This window comes from Primulina tabacum, chromosome 15 (genome assembly GCF_025594145.1).
Source record: "Primulina tabacum isolate GXHZ01 chromosome 15, ASM2559414v2, whole genome shotgun sequence".
Lineage (NCBI taxonomy): Eukaryota > Viridiplantae > Streptophyta > Magnoliopsida > Lamiales > Gesneriaceae > Primulina > Primulina tabacum.
In genome coordinates this window covers 28,665,895-28,685,986 of record NC_134564.1, presented here as the reverse complement: position 1 = coordinate 28,685,986, position 20,092 = coordinate 28,665,895, and the positions used below count along the sequence as shown (strand labels likewise).

Below are 20,092 nucleotides of genomic sequence, written 5' to 3'. Positions count from 1 at the left end.
TTTAAGAAAATACAAGCATATAACGGTTCAGACAGTGCCACGTGTATGTAAAATTAATTTTTTAAAAAATGATTTTTAAAGCAAAAAAACGTATACAATCTCAACTATGGTTACTCTTTTGATTTTCTATGATCAACACAAGTCAAAATTTAGAGTCTCCCAAATCTTTTTTGCCAACCATTTCCCCCCGCCTAAAGGTCAAAATTTTCGAAACCAAAGCTTCCCCCAAAGCTTCCCCCATTTCCTTGAGCCAAATCCTCTCCATCTTTTAGGTTCTGTATTTATTTGCAATGCGGTTGTCTTGTAGTGTAACAAAGGTATTATATGAAACCTTGAAAAATCATTTTTCTTGCATCAGTGTATTTTATAAGATAATACATTCATGTAATATTTATTTGAATATTTGTTCCAGCTTTTGTTGCTTACAATGGAAGATGACAACTCAATAGCACTCGAAGAGTTGGAGGGAGACTACGATCAAGAAGCCGAAATTCATCCTAGTTCAAAAATGCAATGTGGAATTTCTGATTTGTCAATGCTAGAAAATATCGAGGTACAAAGTGAAAAATCTTTCGTTGACATTTTGGAAAGTAAACTTGAAGTGGGTACAATTGTGAGCAGTATCGAAGATGCATATTTACTGTATTGTCAATATGCACATGCTAAGGGATTTAGTGTGAGAAAAGGTGATCAACGATGTTTTGCACGTACAAATGGAATTCAATCAAAAGAATTTAATTGTTCATGTGAAAGTTTGAAAGATGAAAAGTCTTCTAGTAAAAGGGAGAAAGGGGGTGAATGGCGAGTGATTAGAACTCAATGTAAAGCTAAATTGAAGATTTCAAGGGAGAAAGGGGGTGAATGGCGAGTGATTAGATTTTTTCAAGATCATAACCAATAGATGTTTGCACCTGATCAAACTCATTTGTTAAGATCTGCACGCAATATCTCACATGCCAAAAAATCTACTCTAGAAGCTATGGTAAATGCTGGAATCTGTGTCTCTAATGCTGTTTCTTTTATGGAAAATGAAGTATGTGGACCAGAAAACTTACGATTTAATAGAAAAGATGCATATGACCACATGAGTCGGATGAAAAAACATACCAAAGTTGAGAATGGTGATGCCACTTCACTGATTCAATATTTTATGAACAAGGCGAATAAGGAAAATTATTTTTATTGGAACATGCAATTGGATGATGATGATAGGGTGATGAACTTTTTCTTCAGGGACTACAGATGTGCTGTTGATTATGAATATTTTGGTGATGTCCTATCCATTGATACCATATCGAACAAATAAGTACAATTTGATATGTGCTCCATTTGTTGGTATAAATCATCATTTGCAGAATGTTATGTTTGGCTTAGCATTTATGTCAGATGAAACAGAAAGTTCTTTTGAATGGTTGTTCACGACATTTCTTGATTCGATGAATGGAAAACAACCTCAAACTATTTTTTCAGACCAATGCCAAGCCATGATGAATGCCATTGGGAATGTTTTTCCATGTTCACATAATCGTTTATGTCAATGGCATATAAATCAAAACGCGCCTTCTCACTTTGGTAGTTTAAATGGCGACCCAGCTTTCAAAAAATTGTGGTATAAATGCATGAATTATTGTGATTCTGTAGATGAATTTGAGGCCACGTGGAAATATATGATTGAAACATATCATTTGGATGGTCATAGATGGTTTAATGGGATGTACAAACTTAGGGACAAATGGGTGACTGCTTTCAGTGATGCAAAGTTTAGTGCAGGGCTTTTGGCCACTTCGAGGAGTGAGGCCACAAATTTGACTTTAAAAAAATCAGGCAACAAAATGAGTTCTTTGTATGAATTTGTGATGAATTATGAAAATATTCAAAATAATTGGCGAACAAAAGAGAAAGCTGAGGATACACGTTTTCGACATGGTAAGCCTGCACAGATTTTGAAAAATCATCCATTGTTGATTCATGCTGCTGATGTTTATACGATGACCATATATCAGTTATTTGTAATTGAATTGGTTAATTCCTTGAATTGCAAATTTGTGGAACCACCGACTTGTTTTGGCAATGACTGGAATTTGATTGAGGTGAACGTAAAATCTCATGATGAATATGCAAGGGTTAGACATGTGGTGTTCAATAAGCAGACTCATGAAATAAGATGTAATTGTCACAAGTTCGAGACAATGGGGATTTTGTGTAAGCATGCTTTGCTGGTATTTAATTGTATGGATGTCACTGTTTTGCCCAAATGTTACATTTTGAATAGATGGATGAAAAATGTAAGAAACAGAGTTAGCTCCGATTTTGAAGAAAATGGCAGTGGTGGTCATGTTTCTGAGATGGTGTTTGTCAATCAAATAATGAGATCGATGTATGATCTAAGTCAACAAAGCAAACCACATGAGGATGCGAGAAAAAGATTATATACAATTGTTGACACTGCAAAAGAGGAGATCTCCAACCTTCTACAGAATCTGAGTGTAGATGATGATACACCTTGTGATGCTATGACAAATGATGGTCACATAGATGAAACACGCGTACGTGATCCACTTACTGCTAAAGCCAAAGGAGTAACAAATACAAATATTACACGACACTGAGATACTAAGAGCAAAAAGGGAAAAGGAAAGCGAAAAACTGAAAGTTCAAGTAAGTTTTCATTCATTCTAAAGCTAAAAAACTGAAAGTTCAAGTAATTGTTATATATTTCACATATTTTTAATTTTATCGTGCTTGGTAGGTACAAAAGGATCCGAATTAAAAGGGCAAAGTTCACAAGAACAACAAAATGTCACACCATCGCAATATCCATTTACATATCCTCAAGTTCCAATGCAATATCCTTTTGCATATCCTCGTGTCCCATCGCAATATACATTTGCGTATCCTCAAGTTCCATCTCAATTTGCAATGGTAAGTGACATGTATAAAATGTACTATGTCAAAAACAACAAAATATGTATTACATCTTATATTTAATTATAAGTTTGTTATCATGCAGGAAGGAAATACAAACTTATATTTAAGTGGACAGATGAATGTATTACCGTATCCATATGGGACTTCTCAATCATCACAAGTAAGAAATTTTTGCCAGTTTTTTCATTACGTTTTTTTAGTTTTTCCCCAATTTAATTTTGTCACTTTCTGTATAAACTTTATATTGTTTAGGGACATCATCAAGATAAATAAAAAGGCAATTTCTCAAGATTTATGCTTGATGTTTTCTCAGTAAGTGTTCTGTTTTTAACTTAAAGTTAAACAAATTATTCTACTAATCATCCATTCTCTTGCATATGACATGTGATTCTGAGAATAGAAATATAAGAAGAAGGTAAGTTTATATTTTTTAAAGGTTAGACAGTACTATTGCTGCACACCGTTTAATTTTCTGTAGCAGCTTATATTGATATTTAACTACAGGTTTGGAGGTTATTTCTGCAGAGAAAGATTACTTGCATTTGGCTGTTCCAATTCCACCAGATTATGGTCTTTCTCATTTATCCAAGACGATCCAAGGAAACTAAACTTTGTGTTCTGTATTATTCTAATATTCAACTTTATTTGATGCATTATCAATATTTTGGACAACTGAAATGTTTAGACAAACAAAGAGTTGCTGTGTTGGATTGGTCAACTGACAATAAAAAAAGTGTTGGTGCAAAATTATGGAGTTTTGTTTTGGTAATGTTGTGTGTTTATCTTTTTGAACAATTGCTGAGCATGTAAGGCAAGTTTTACCAACGTATAAGTCATTTTGATTTCTCTTGTATATCTAATTCAAGATACTTACAATGTCTATGCTACATTCTCAGTGTCTTAAATTTTCGACTTTGTGCTAGCATGCATGTTTTAGCTCTTCCAAAAGGCAAAAATCAGATTGCAATAATATAGATGTAGATATCAGATAAACACACATGGTCTCAACTCAACTATAATTTTTGTCTGAAAATGGATAAAACATAGATTCCAACTGAAAATAACTACATGCGACTAAAACTAAATACAAATACTTAAATCATCATAAATGAACTACAATGATTTCAATATATTTCGCATTTTTTCAGATATCTCTGAAATTCTTGAAGCATGTCTCTGATTCTCAACGTCTAATTCCAGTTGAACATTTCTTAGTTGAACTACTTTTTCATCTTCTCTTGATGTTGAGCTTGAACAATTCTCTTTAGTAGCGGTAGAAGAGGCGGCAGCTGCACCTTGTTTATGCATAAATGCATCAAAAGCTTCCACAGCCTCTCGCCTGTTATGATATGAGTTGTGAGAAGCGCCACTAAATTTATTAACTTGGGCATGTGCTTCATTCCAGCTATCGTAAACGCCAGGTTTCCGTCCAACAAACACGACATATATTTTGCTCTGCATTAGAAAATAATCGAAGTTGAGGGAATAAACATAAAAAACTTTCAAAAACTCAAACAAACACAGGCAGGCTACTTCCTAAAATCAGAATAGAATGGGTATATAGGCTATAACACATGCATGATCGGTTTATAATACATTAGACAGTAATTTGATCGGCTTGCTCTCAACTAATATAGGGTGGGGCGAGTTACAAGTGTAAGTTGGTCGAATATTAGGAATACCACCACGACCAACTAAACAAAACATACAAGTGATATTAGGAATACCACCACGACCAACTAAACAAAACATAGCTCTGATATTGTATCAAAATCTCAAGCTCAAGAAAGCACACAATTGATAATTTATATTTCAACAATATGTATACATTACAATTAGTTTGAGCTCAAGTAAACCATAATTATTCAGAAGCTGGTAGTTGCTGAAATGCCCTACAAATGTTTATAAAAATATATTACTGAAGCAAGCACATGTGATGTATGTACGAACTCTACTTGATTTGTTGCTCAAGAGTTGGATATTTTCTACAAAGATTCAAAAGAAGACCAAGTCTTCTTCAAACATTAAGTACTATGAATAGAAAAGAAGGGACAAAAACATTCACCAATAACTAAAAAACTGTCCCAGCCACTCCACAACATGGCGTGTGGATGCATATCCGAATGATTATATCCGAAAAATTAAACAATTTAGAACTCAAATAATTTAATTTTTTGTGCAGGAAGATAGGGTGGGGCGAGTTACTGTTTCTGTATTTAGAAAAATATAAATAGTGAAAATAGACACAAACATGAAAATACACGAGAATCACTAGAGAACTCAAACCATTTAACTCGAAGTCGTAGTTGGAGGCAGAGATCTTCACGGGATTCAGTGGTGGCCAGAGATCTGCAACCGATGAAGTGTATCAGAGATAATCGTCGGAAATAGTCGTGGTCGACGAAGTAGATCAGAGACGGAGTCGGAGTCGGAAATTTGGAGCACTGGAAAAGGAGAGGATTTGGCTCAAGGAAATGGGGGAAGCTTTGGGGGAAGCTTTGGTTTCGAAAATTTTGACCTTTAGGCGGGGGGAAATGGTTGACAAAAATGTATTTGGGAGACTCTAAATTTTGACTTGTGTTGATCATAGGAAATCAAAAAAGTAACCATAGTTGAGATTGTGTAAGTTTTTTTGCTTTAAAAATCATTTTTTAAAAAATTAATCCTACATACATGTGGCACTGCCTGAATGGATTCAGGCAGTGCCCATGTATGTAGGATCGACGAAGCCGCATATAACTAGGGGACGGGGTTTTTTGTCTAGATCTGAACCCGACCGAGTGCGTTTTTTGGGGTAATTAAGTACCCGAAAACCAGACTTTGATTTATGATGTGATCCGGTTGAATTGGGTAAATTGGGTCGGGACAATCCAGCAAATCAGATAAGAATTTTGTTTAGGAAATTTAGCTTGCGGTGAAGGTATATGTATATTGGATGACTCGTGAATGGACGTCGGAGGGGTTTTCGACGTAGCCATTCCGATGCTTAACTCAGCAGGTGAAAGATGATGAAAAACGAATGTGTATGTGTGAAGGTAAATACATGTGAATATAAAAAAACTCAGAATATTTCCATTTTTCAAATGTAAAACATACATGTTATTTATAGTAGGGAAATCTCATTATTACATTATTTTCAGTGATCACTTACTAATTAGAGTAATATGGTTGTTCATACCCTTGTATTTCTGACAGTAATGATTGTCAAACATAATGTATCTCATACTGATGCACTCGAGTGATGTGCTGTTTTCGAAGTAGCCCGGATAGAAAGCCTCCCGGGAACTTGTATGAAAGTCCGAGCTTCTGGCAGCCCGGGGAGAAGAGGTCACGGACATTCACTTGCCCGACTTCTGATGAACTCCTCCTGCAATCCTACCCTGACTTGGGTATCCTTATAATATCCATGACCCGGACAATTACGGGAACTCACCAATTTATTTTTTATATAAGTAACGTACATGGGCTTTGGTCTAATGGTCTTGAATTTGGAGCGCCTAAAGTTTTGTCTGAAGAGTGAAGAGTGAACACCATCTTCCCTCAAACGTGAACTGGAAGCCAGCGTTGCCTTGCTGGTTCAAGTCGTTTGAGTCCCATCTCTCGCAGCAAGCCAACAACTAGTCGAGCAATTTCCATTAAGCCGCAGACATATTTTTTTTCCTTTCAAATTTTCGGATTTTTGTTCATTTTTCTATATGGATTCTGCGTCCATGACTCCTTGTCTGTTAGCTGATCCGTAGTCTTGTAGAAGTGAGCACTAGGAATGCTCGGTTTCCGACTAAACAAAGATAAAAGAACAAACCCAACCCGAAAATGAAAGATATGATTTTTGGTTTAATCCATGTCCATAGTTTTGCCCCTGAAAGCATCTAGATTCTGATTTAAGATTGGATTTCCACTCATTTCGAATTTTCGAGTCTGCCAAATGATCCACACACAACTGCCTTCGTTCATTTTTTTCGGGTGGTTTTCATTTAGAATCAAGATTTGAGAAACTCTTCTATTCATCCTTGCTTTTGGTGTATGCTCTTCTCTAGCATTTGTGGAGAAACTCTTCTATTCATCTAGTCACAAAATGAGTAAATGTCCGGAGTCGAGTTCGGTTTGGGTACTAAAAACACTATTTTGAAAAATCGGGTACTCGGACCGAGCTACCCAAAACCCGAAGTGTCTTTTGTTCGGTTCAAGGCTAGAAGTCGATTCCCCTAGTCCGAATATCTCATCTCCGACGAAAAAACTCAAGTTTAATTCAATTTTTTACTTACTATCAAAGCAATAATTATTTACTTTTCTTTTCACGTGTGTGTGTGGATTGATTTTTTTTTTTTTGCATGGTAATTCCTTTTATATGAGTATTATGCATATTGATGAAATAATTTATTGTAATTACGCAAGTATGATATCTTTTTATATCAAATTAACGAACACAACTTTTTACTGTTGAAGCATGAATAATTTTCATAGCATGAAGGGATCTATGAAAATTATGAAGGATATTTCAATGTTTGTATGAGCACTTGTGGTGAAAGTGTCGGCAAACAGGAGGTGATTAATTTTGAGGAAATGACCGGTGGTATTTTGCAGGCTGTGTTGAAAAGTTGCAGAAGGAAGGAAATTTCATACGCAATTCAATAAATGTACGTGGTTTCACACCTCAAAATTCGATTATAAATAGAGACACAATTCAATCATTTCATTAATCCTTTTTTTTCGAGTTTTCTCTCATTCTATAACATTTTGGTGTTTAGTTCTACAATATTTGTGACGTGTTTATTCTCCTGTATTAAGAGAGTGTGTGTTTTCTCTTTGGAAACACAGTGAGTAGTTGTACACCGTAAAATATTATAGTGAAATTCTTTTCATCTTGCTCGTAGTTTTTACCATAATAATTTTTAGATGTTTTCTACGTAAATATCGGTGTCCAGTTTATTCTTTATTTCATATTTATTATCTCAAATTACCACACGTGGGATCAACAGAAAGCACGGGACTTGTACTTCGGGATGAGCTCTAGAAGGGTTAATCCAAACTTATACGGATGGAGCGTATTGTCTTTTGGTTAATGCAGGTTATGTCACATGTTATGATAAGATTGGCCAACTATAAACATGATCATATAGACGATACAAGCTTATATGAATGGTTACCACATTTACATTATATTTCATCTACGAAAAATGATATATGTTTTGAAGTCAAGTCTATGATCATATCATACATTTGTGATATATTTATATATATTTTTTATTACTTGAATATCCTCATTGAGTCTTTAGAATAACTATGCTCCAATGGCGTAGATGAGAATGATGCTAAGGATGTTGATATTGGGAAAGCGACAGAGTAGGTCACAGAAACGAGAGGATTGCATGGCACGACACTCAGCCGAGAACCTTTCGCAGCCTAAGATTTCTTTATGAGTGGACACATTATTGTTTCTTATGGTTAATTATGTGCACAAACATGTTAGGATGCTTTCATTGTATTATTTCATGAGTTATTGTATGGTTGTCTTTGATTGGTTAAAGTATGGGACATGACACATGAGATTTGATATTGAAGATCATTATGTTTGAGACGAGTTAATTTATGTTTGAGTTCTTTCGGACGAATTTTTAACAACAATGTTTTAAGTGTTATGGTATGTTTAGGAATGGATGTTGACATTGTAAGTCGATGAAAGCTTGAAAAACATCGTCCCTTGCATTTTGCATGATCCAAGACAGTAGCCTAACGTTCGGCATTGATATGTCTTCTTCTATATTTACCTTGTGGTACATAATGTTTTATTTTTAATTTTTCCACATTAATTACATGTATATATGAAAATGACATGTATATATTAATGGTGCAATAAATACTCGTACTAGATAAAGTAACAGTAACATTTAATATAGTAACGATCAAGTAAAAATCGTTAAGTTCTGATCTTGTATAGGCCGAGTTCTGCTTCTGTTTATTTAAGTTGATAAGTACTCGAAGAGTACTGCTTTGTTAAGGCGATACGAGAATTTCTGCTTTTATACTATCTTCTGGTTTTACTAACGCGATCTACTGGTTTTGACTCTCATCACCACAATTAAATTAAGTCTATCAAACTGTTTTCGTCCAGGGTGTTCAAACTATGGATAAAATCGAAAAAATCAAAAATTCAAACCGAAAAAATCAAACACCGAACTGAACCGAAAGCGTCGAATTTTTTAATTAGGATATAAATGTTAAAATCGAAGTTTATTTAATTCGGTTTTTGGATTATATATGTCAAAATCGAAAAAACCGAAATTTCATTAAATTAATAATTTTTTTTATTTATATTTATATTATATATTTTGATATGATATTTAGTGCATGAAGAACCATTTTGAATAATTTTTAGTTGACTGTTGTCTGTTTAATTAATTTAGATCTTATATTTAAATATTTTACTAAAAAAATCATGTAAAAAGTCAACATATTATATTTTACAAGATATTTATATTATTAATTTAAATAATTATACCAAAACCAAAATAACCGAACCGTTTTGGTAAAAAACCGAACCGAACCAAAGGAAAATGATTCGGATATCGGATTATATATTTGTAAACCGAAAAAACGAAATAAAAAATCAAAAACCGAACCGAACTGACCGATGAACACCCCTATTTTCGTAATAGGGTCTAAAGAATCTAATATAATGTTAACATTTCTTGTAATCCGTCTAATTTAAGTCTATGATCTAAATAAAAGCACATAAAATATTTCATGAATATAATTTCTAAAAAATATTTTTCTCATTTCCTTTTCATGACATAATTATATTGAACTAAAACATCATTACTAGATTTAATAATTTACTAAAAATACGTTCAATATTGCAACAACGTGTTAAAATTAAATTAAAAATAGGACAATAAACACCATATAATTGTTCACCAGTATAATTAAAAACTTTTAAAATTTCACAAATACTAGCGCATATATTTCACTTATTCGAAAACAAATAAATATCACGAGCTTGAACATGATGATTAAAAAATATACATAATAAATCATTATATTCAAAAAACGATAATAACAATATATATGTTTAATTTCAACGAGTAGTAACATCTCGTGCAAATTGTTTAGGCCTTATACCATTTATTTTGCAAAAAATTTCCCATTATTTCATAACTGGGAGATGCGTTCATAGATAACAAATTGTGGTCCTTATGGATTGACTATGTGATTCTAAATTTTTTAGTTTATCTTGAACACATAAATATAAAATATGACATGTTCACATAATATGAAAAAATTTACTACACAGTGATGGTTTGCATATTTGAATAAGTTCACTAATATTAGAAGTACTTGAACTAGCATTATCAAAAGAAAATGGAAAAACTTGAGAAATTAGATCATATTCTTCTAAAATAAAAAATATAAGTTGACAAATATTTTGTGTTGTATGTACTTTGTTAAAACATATATATGCAAGCAATTTTTTTAATGTTCCAAGAACTATCAATCCAATGCCATGTAATACTCATATATGAACAACTTTATCAATGATCATTCCAAATATGTGAAAACAAAGAAATTTTATTATTTAGACTAACAAATTCTTTTTCTTTGTTTAGTGGATAATTTTTTAGTGTGCATTTGATGATGTTTCGTGGGGTACGTCTAATAGAAAAATTTGTATTTGTAGAAAGTCAATTTTCAAAAGATTATTTATAACTAAAACTAAAACTAAAATAAAATTGATCAACTGCACAAAATTTAGTCTTTTTTTCCCTAAATTTAGTTTAGAAAAAACTTAAAAGTTGAGATTTGTTATCCTATTGAAAAGATAATGTCGGAATTTGAGTATGAGAACAATCAATACCAATTTTCACATGATAATTTTTTCTCGACATTCTACTTTAAAGTTTCATAACCACATCCTTCTTGAAATTTATAACTATTTGAAAAATATTTGCATTTGACTTTCAAATAACCGGAGGGAAGCGTCGCCTTTTCAAAATTTTTGGTGAAGATATCGAATATAGGGCAAGGCACCGCTTGAGTTTTAATTTTAGGTGTCGTCAGATGGTCATACTTTCTCAAATTTGATAATGATGTGTTTGTTGAGCCTCTTGTTCTCGTTCTTGATGTTCTTTATCGGAAAATCAAGATCATAGTCATCGACATCGAATGACAGAAAATTGTGATGCTCGAACTCGGGTGACACGATTCCCTTTTCCTTTCCCTTGTCACACCTACGACTTGATCCGGATCCGACCATTTGTATAAATATGAAATTAAAGTAATTAAGAAAATAAATTAACAATCGACGATAAATCAATTATTGAAACTTGGTATTTTGAGGATAAAGAAAGAATTGAAAATCAGAAATAGAGAAAAAAATTGTGTGAAAAAAATTGATAAGATGGACGGTATTTATACGGGAAAAATCAGACCTAAAAATCAACGATTGACCAGCTGTTCCGAGTCGGTCGACCGTTGCACAATGACACGTCATCGATCAAAGACCACAAAATCATGGTCGTTGAGTTCAAAGTCAATAAAAATTAATTAATTATCAAACGAAGGGTCACTAACTAAATGGTGACCGCTGATTTTCAACTGCGCTATTAATTAAAAATTTAAAAAAAAAAACTAAAAAATGTCTGACCCTTCGAGTCGACCCGTCCAGCCCAACGGATCGACGAGTTTTCTATCTTTTTAAACTGGAACCGGACGTCATTAAGACAGTTCAGATCAAGGTATCCGGTCAGAGTTTCATATCAAACCCGTCTACCTAGACCAGATGCAAAGGAAACGACAAACGGTCATGCTCCCCTTAACCAACAATACTAGTCAACGTAATAACTGCCACACCTCTGTTTTCCATCAATTCCCCGTCATTATCCCAATCCAATTTCTCTTTCATTACTGAGTTAAAAATGCCGACCACCGATAATCAAGGATCCTTCCTTAATCTTATCAGCATCCGCCGCAACCAGGTCACCGCCATGGATAACGACCAAGAGCTTGAAGACCTCGAACTATTCCAAAAGAACGTCGCTGATCTGTTTTCCGGCCTTTTCGCCTCCACGGAAGAACCTTCGTCAGCCAAATCTGGTGTAGAAACCACAGACTCACCTGTGACTGCAAGAGATAATTACATCTCGCCGCCGCCTCTCCTCTCTATTTCCTGGTTCCGAAACCTTCTTGACGCGTTCCTCTGCTGCGAGGCTGAATTCAAAGCGGTTCTTGTATCAGGTCGTGACCCGAGTCAGTTCACCCGGCCTCCTCTGGATCGCTTGATTCCTGATCTCCTGGAACGATCGATCAAAGCGCTCGATGTTTGCAACGCAGTCACTCACGGCGTGGACCTTGTTCGCCATTGGCAGAAACTGGCGCAGATTGCGGTGATAGCCTTGCAGCAGAATCCGATTGGCGAAGGACAGGTGCGGCGCGCACGAAAGGCGCTAACTGCTTTGTTGGCATCAATTGTTTTCGACGTCAAGGAGAATTCCAACGGAAACGTTCATGGAAAATCGGCAGAACGATCATGGTCATTCGGCCGCCGAGGCGGAGGTGGCGGTTCAACCATGAATAACAAGGATCCAAATGGGAGGAACTTAAGCTCCTTCTCCTGGTCTGTGGCTAAGTCTTGGTCATCCGCTAAACAGATTCAGGCCATGTCAGCCAACCTCTCCGCCCCTAGGGGCGGTGAATCAAACGGTTTGGCTCTCCCGGTTTACATCATCAGTACGATCCTTGTGTTCGTGATGTGGGCTTTAGTGGCAGCCATTCCTTGTCAAGAACGAACCGGGTTGGCTACACATTTACCTCTTCCAAAACAGTTGGCATGGGCGCAACCCCTGGTTTCTCTGCAAGAGAAAATCGGCGAGGAATGGAAGAAGAAGGAGAAGAAAGGGAATGCCGGATTGTTGGAGGAAGTACACAGAATGGAGAAGCTGGCGCAGTCCCTGGTTGAGTTTGCTGATTCTTTCGTTTTTCCGATGGAGGAGGAGAAGGCTACGGCGGTGGCGGCACAGGTGAAGGAGCTGGCGGAGATATGCGAGAAGATGGAGGAAGGGCTGGGGCCGCTGCAGCAGCAAGTGAGAGAAGTGTTTCATAGGATTGTGAGGAGTAGAGCAGAAGTTCTCGATGTTCTTGATCCAGTTAATAAATTACCCACACCAGTTCCATATTGATGCATATTAGAGTGTTCATTTCACTTAGGGCTGTATTGATTTTAGACTTCCATGGATTTTAAAAGTTTGAGAGTATTCAATATAGACTTTTATATACTCTATAAAAATTTAGTGATATTAAGTGTAAACTTTTGCAGAATTTTAAAAAGTCACGTGGTATTCAAACTTGACTTTTAAAAACTGTACAAAATTTTATGACAAAAATTTGTGTGAGATGGTCTCACGGGTCGTATTTTATGAGACATATATCTTATTTGGGTAATCCATGAAAAAATAGTACTTTTTATGCTAAAAGTATTACTTTTTATTGTGAACATCGGTAGGGTTGACCCGTCTCACAGATAAAGAGTCGTAAAACCGTCTCACAATAGACCTTCTCAAAGTCTATAAAATCACTTGCACGCACTTGTGAACATATAGAAAACCCTTTTAATGTTAAATAAAATATTATTTTTAAATTTATTTTTTTCTTAGTTAGGAAATGATTAACTTTTCAAAAGTTTAGTTAAGAGTGATACGATGATTAAACATTCAAAAGTTCAGATAAAGATAAAAAAAATATATAATAATTTCAAAATTTTTAAAAGTAGATGAGATATCTATATTATATACTAGAGATCTTTTTACTAACGGAATTTGAAAATCAGCTTATTTTTACTCTGCTATATATCATAAAATCGTGAATATAAATATAACATACTAATTGATAATGAGCTTATTTTTACTATATTTTGTAAATTTGTAGGAAACTATTAATTATATAAATTTTAATACTTTTATGTTCATTAAAACTTGAATGCAGTTGCACACTCGATCGCTTCTTTTGCTATTTCTTCCTCATCTCATTTTGTGTGGGAGACTGAAGATTTTCTTATTTGATTCGTCTTGTAACAAATGATATTTTAGATATTCAATAAAGTACAAGCATTGACGTTCAAAAAAAAACTTAAAAATTTATTCATTCAATATTAAATTTGTTTTAATTCTATTTCTTTTATTTATTGTTTGGTTTAAAATAATTATAATTATAATAAAAATCAAAAGCGTATGCTTAAGCTCGTAATAATTTCGTTTAAACTTAAAAACTTGAAACTTGACCTCCACAGTTGAACATGTTTTGCGTGTTTTAGAACCTTATTTTTAGTAAAGACAATTGCAATACTTGGCCAGGCAATATACCATCAGCTTGCATCTCATAAAGCAAGTTCTCGCTTGCTAAGAGTTGGGGATTTTTAAATGTCAATATTATTTTTTAGCTCTAGATCAACAGATAGGATTAATGTAATTGAAATGTTTGGTTTGGATCGTGTTGTTGATTTACATTAAAATGGAAAGAAACAAGAATAGAAAAGAATGGAAGGAACATGACGCGAAGGAACCAAGAATTCAGCGCACCTGATTGCGAACAGTCGCATCTGTCCATCGTGTTGCTTTGGGTTATAACCATTTTTTATGGTTAACTATGGTGGCCTTCAATGTTTTGGGGGGTTTTTTATGTTTGGAATGAGTATTATCCAAAAGATATGTCATGTCATAGAGAATGATTTAGAGACTATAAATAATGAATCATTCAACATTTCCAAATAGATTGAAAAATTTGTATACAAGTTCCACTCTATTTTCTGCAGAAACTATTTTATCTCAAAATGCATATTGTTTTGATATTGTTATACTACAAAAACAATATACAAACATTAGATTATCAAGTTTGAAGAAATTCAAGGTATTCGGTGTTGTTTCCAAGTGTGTACTTTAGAAACAACACTATTCGGAATTCATTGTATCTTAAAAGAACATTTGCTTAATCTGAGTGCAACAACTTGGTGGGAGTAGATAGTTTCTTCAGGAAAGCAAGTGTACGCGCCTTGGATTCATTTTCATATTTATTGAAGGATTTACGGAGTTCCCTGACAGCAACAGTTTACAAGAAGCAGATTCAAAGAATCCCACCAACAATCTTAAGAAACTATCTTGCTATCGATGGCATCTCAGGGAAACTCTCTTTGTAACTTTGCTGTGGATTTTGTCAAGTGCGAAAGGTTTGATGGAGCAAACTTCCGACGTTGGAAAATTAAGTTGCATTTTCTACTCACTTCACAAAATGTGGTATATATTCTTACCATACCGAAACTGGTGGAAGCAGAAAATGAAACCGTGGTACAAACAAGAGAGAGACAAAAAATGGGATCAAGATGACTTTGTGAGTAAGGGCATATTTGCAATGCAATACCCGATGCTTTGTTCGACCGATACTAAAACAAGGAAGCCACAATGGAAATTTGGGGCTCACTAGTGGAAATGAAAAGTGGAAATTGGTTGATCATCCACATGGCACAAAACCAAGCGGTTGTAAATGGATCCTTTAAAAGGAAAATGAAACTTGATGGAACTATAGACAAGTTCAAGGCAAGGTTAGTAGCCAAGGGCTTTAAACAAAAGGAAGGCCTAGACTATTTTCATACGTATACACATGTTGCTAGGTTCACTACTATTAGAACCTTGACTGCGTTAGCATCAATTTATCATCTAAAAATACATCAAATGGATGTGAAAATGGCTTTTCTTAATAGTAAGATAGATGAGGAGATCTATACAGAACAACTGGAAGAATTCATTATGCATGTACAAGAGCATAAAGTGTGTAAATTGGTTAAGTCATTATATAGACTTAAACAGGTTCCTATACAATAACATGAAAATTTTGATCAATAGTTGCTAATGGATTTAAAATCTATGAATCTGACAAATGTGTGCATAGTAAGTTTAACAATAATAAATGTGTTGTTATTATGTGTCTTTATGTAGATGACATGTTGATCTTTGGAATTGATATGATTAGTGTAAACACACTAAATCATTGTTGTCATCCTGCTAACATATGAAAAACTTGAGTCAAGCATATGTGATCTTAGGCATAAAGATCTTGAGGTCTTGTTCTTACCCAATCTCATTACATTGAAAAATTATTGAGAAAGTTTGATCAATTTGATTGTAAGACAGTTACAACACCTTTTGGTTCTAGTATTAAATTGTATCCTAATACATAAAGGACAGTTAACCAATTAGAATATGCCAGGTTTATCGATTCCCTGACGTACGTGATGATATCGACTAGACCTGATATTGATTTTGTAGTTGGAAAATTGAGTAGATATACAGGTAATCCGAGTCAATTTCATTAGAATTCAATTTATCGATTATTGAACTACTTAAGGGACACAATGAATTATGGTATACATTATCCTGGATATCCTCAAGTTCTAGAAAGATATATAGATGCTAGTTGGATATCCGAACTAGAAAATCATGCATCCACAAGTTGATGGATATTCAGAATTGGTGGAAGCGCCATATCTTGGGGTTCCAAAAAGCAAAATTGTATTGTTGATTCCACAGTGGTGGTCGAGTTTATAGCTCTTGCTTAGTATGGGAAGCGGAATGGTTGAGAAATCTGTTAATGGAAGTTCCTTTGTGGCCGAAACCAGTGCCTCCAATTGTCATACAGTGTGATAGTGAGGCTACACTATCAAGGGCCTACATCAATATTGACAATGAAAAGCCGAGGCATATCGGATTGAGACATAGTCAAGTTAGACAAATAGTTTCTAAAGGTTTCATAATTATCAACTATGTGAAGTCAAGTTGAAGCACTTAATTTGTCCCAAGGAAGTGCTTGGTTCATGTAATGGAATGGTTAGAAAAAATTCTAAGCTTGAATGGATTTATTAAAGGAAATCCTATGGAATACTTAGTTACGTGGGTATTCTTTATAACATCCACCTATGTGAATATAGGAGAAGGTGTCGTCTACTGTGTAGTTTGGCTAATTCCATAAAAATGGAAAGAAGCAACCAGAATGGAATAATATGGAAGGAACCAGGTTTGAAGGACCTAACAAGAAGGAACCATGAACTCAGCGCAACTGGTCACGAACAGTTGCATCTGTTTACCATGTTTCTTCAGGTTATAACCATTTTTGGGTGGTTAACTATTGTCTCTTTTCAATGTTTTGGGGTCTTTTGATGTTTGGGCGACTGAGTATTATCCAAAAGACATGTCCTTTCATAGAGAATGAGTCAAAGACTATAAATAATGAATCATTCAACATTTCCAAATATATTGAAAAATTTGCACAAAGTTCCCCCTCCATTTTCTGGAAAAAAAAACTGTTTTACCTTAAAATACATGTTTGAATATTGTTATACTGCAGAAACAATATAAAAACATTTGATTATCAGGTTCGAAATTCAAGATATTCGTGGTTGTTCTCAAGCGTACACTTTAGAAACAACATTATTAGGAATCCGTTGTATCTTGGAGGAACGTTTGTTTAGTTTGAGTGCATCACCGTGGTGAGAGCTAATAATTTCTTAAGGAAAGCAAGTGGATGCGCTTTGGATTCATTTTCAGATTTACTGAAAGATTTATGAAGTTCCCGACACAGCAGCAGCTTACAAGAAAATTTCACATAAGCAAATTCGAAGAATCCAACCAGAAAATTGTTGGCATGCTTCATTTAATGTAATTGGTTGGTCATGTTTGAAGTTAAAGTTGATACAATCTATATTACCTATAAAAGCGTGGATAATCTGCAATGTTTTTCAATTGTACATTGTCTATAATACCCTTCATGCAAAATTCAACAAGATAAATGACATAAATTGCTCACACATTTTCCTCATCATTATTACTAAAACCTTTGCATGTGACCGTTGTATATTCATTATTTAGAGCCTTATAAATAATACCCTTCATGCAAAATTCAACAAAATAAATGACATAAATTGCTCACACATTTTCCTCATCATTATTACTAAAACCTTTGTATGTGACCGTTGTATATTCATTATTTGGAGCCTTATAAATAATATATATCTATATATATACCTATCATGAGTCGCGATTTGACCATCCTGATTAATAATTAATAAGAATTGATTATCCATTGTTATTACTATCTCATTATTATTTATTATCTCATGCATCACCATTTTGTGATGTTGAATTTAATTGTTTTTAATTAACAAAAAAGAAGAAAAATTTGAAGAAGTTATGCACGATATTAATCTAATTTATTGATAACCTTCTAATAATATTCAATTGAATTGAAAAATATTATTATATTTAAGTAATTATAAATTATTCTAATTCAAATTTATTAACTTTTTAATGTCCAATATATATAGAATTCATTAGTACATGATTTTACTTTTCAAATGATAATAAGAAACATCTTAAAATATAAATATATAGTGAAAACGAATTCAAATTTTCTGTTAATAGTTTCGAACCTTAGCAAATGTAATTCTAAAAAAATGAGAGGATAATGATTATGATGATACATGTTACTGAAGATTAATTTAGAGTAGTGATATTTTTTTCTCTTTTCTGAGATAGAATAGTGATATTTCAATTATTAATTTAAAGAAATGAATCTCCATTTAATAAAATTGTTGGAAATGAAATTTTCTTAGTTCACTGCTTTAAGCAAATATAACTAGGGCAAAGAAGGGGTTAGGGATGACAACTTTCTCCCACAGGTTTGGGACCCTGCGGGGAAAACCCGAAATAGGGATGAGATCCCCGATTTTTGGGTTAGGGTTCGGGATCGGGTATTTTTTAAAATCTTCGAAGTAGTTCGGAACGAATATGAGCTTACTATCTCCATCTCCGAACTTACCCCGTCCCCGCCCCATTGTCATCCTTAGAAGGGGTGAATGGAGTATTTATTTACTTTATTTTCAATTCTTGTGTTTAAATATATTAATTTTTTTTTTCTCAAAATACAATTTGTGTCCATAGGCTTTCTTCAGCTAATGTAATGTTTTATTATTATTTTATATAATTTATTGACTAACAAGATATAGGTTTTTAAAAAGTTCGAATTTACGATATTTACGTTAGAATATAACTTAAAATGAAAAATTGTTGTCACATGTTCTTAATTACTCCAAAATTATAAGTAAGTACTATTTTAGATTTTCAAGATGTAATTTTTATATTTTAGGAACATATTTATCAATTAATTGATGTAATGAGTAGATAAATATCAACATCATATACTAAAATGTTTTCTTCCACTTTTATATTGCTTAATTGATTAAAATATATTCATATAATTCTATGTACACTCTTATATTGCTTAATCAATTCAAATCCTTTCATATCATTGTATTTGTATTGTTATATTGATCTATCTTTTTTCGAACGAAATGTTGTTTGATGGATTAGATCGCTATGCAAAGATTAAAAATATTTTTATTATTAATTTATTTTTTAGTTATTTAGAATATGAGTTCACGTGCGAATGCACGTGCTTTTATGCTAGTTGCCTATAAAAGGAGTCATAGGTATGAAGAAATATATATCAGTTTCTAGTTAATTTTTATTTCTTTACTTCCTCTTCCAGAACTTTTTTTATGAACTTTTTTATACTCACTGATTTAATTTTTTTCCCCAATTCCCAGCTTTGAGTCATTAAATGTTAATTGGTACCCTACAATTAAGTTGTCCTTAGCCAACGGTCGATAGCCATCCAAGCTGAGCCAATGCTGCTCATGATTGACAAAAATTTGTGTGAGACGATCTCACGGGTCGTATTTTGTGAGACGAATTTCTTATTTGAGTCATTCATGAAAAAGTAATACTTTTTATGCTAAGAATATTACTTTTTATTGTGAATATCGGGTAGAATTGACCCGTCTCACAGATAAATATTCATGAGACCATCTCACATGAGACCTACTCCTCGTGATTTAATGGTTTGTTTTGTTCATCTTATTTGAGATTTTTTTACTAACCCTAGGATTTAGAGGTCGTTAAAAAAGGTCAAATACAATTTTTTTAATCAATGGATTCGCTTTCAAAAACCCATATATATAGTACAATTATAATATTAAATAAATACATTTTGAGTCAGACTTTAACGTTAAATATTTTGATCTTTTGTTATGATAGACTGATGATAGACTGTATACTTTTATAGCGTCAAA

General features: G+C 33.6%; 2 protein-coding genes across 3 annotated transcripts; both read left to right on the top strand.

The window, feature by feature from the left end:
• The first annotated feature begins 814 nt into the window (after positions 1-814).
• On the top strand, positions 815-3,554 carry LOC142527213 (protein FAR1-RELATED SEQUENCE 5-like). 2 transcript variants are annotated; one of them, XM_075631951.1, is made up of 4 exons: positions 815-2,658; positions 2,750-2,922; positions 3,011-3,088; positions 3,181-3,554. In XM_075631951.1, exon 1 carries the CDS (start codon positions 1,257-1,259, stop codon positions 2,607-2,609), a length of 1,353 nt encoding a protein of 450 aa, XP_075488066.1. In that variant the 5' UTR covers positions 815-1,256; the 3' UTR covers positions 2,610-2,658; positions 2,750-2,922; positions 3,011-3,088; positions 3,181-3,554. The 2 variants fall into 2 exon arrangements, with proteins under 2 accessions (XP_075488066.1, XP_075488065.1); XM_075631950.1 differs by lacking the exon at positions 3,181-3,554 and having other exon boundaries at positions 3,011-3,143.
• An 8,161-nt stretch (positions 3,555-11,715) lies between these two features.
• On the top strand, positions 11,716-13,190 carry LOC142528121 (protein ROH1A-like). Its single transcript, XM_075633201.1, has one exon. The coding sequence runs from the start codon at positions 11,841-11,843 to the stop codon at positions 13,098-13,100; it is 1,260 nt and encodes a 419-aa protein (XP_075489316.1). The 5' UTR covers positions 11,716-11,840; the 3' UTR covers positions 13,101-13,190.
• The last annotated feature ends 6,902 nt before the right edge of the window (positions 13,191-20,092 follow it).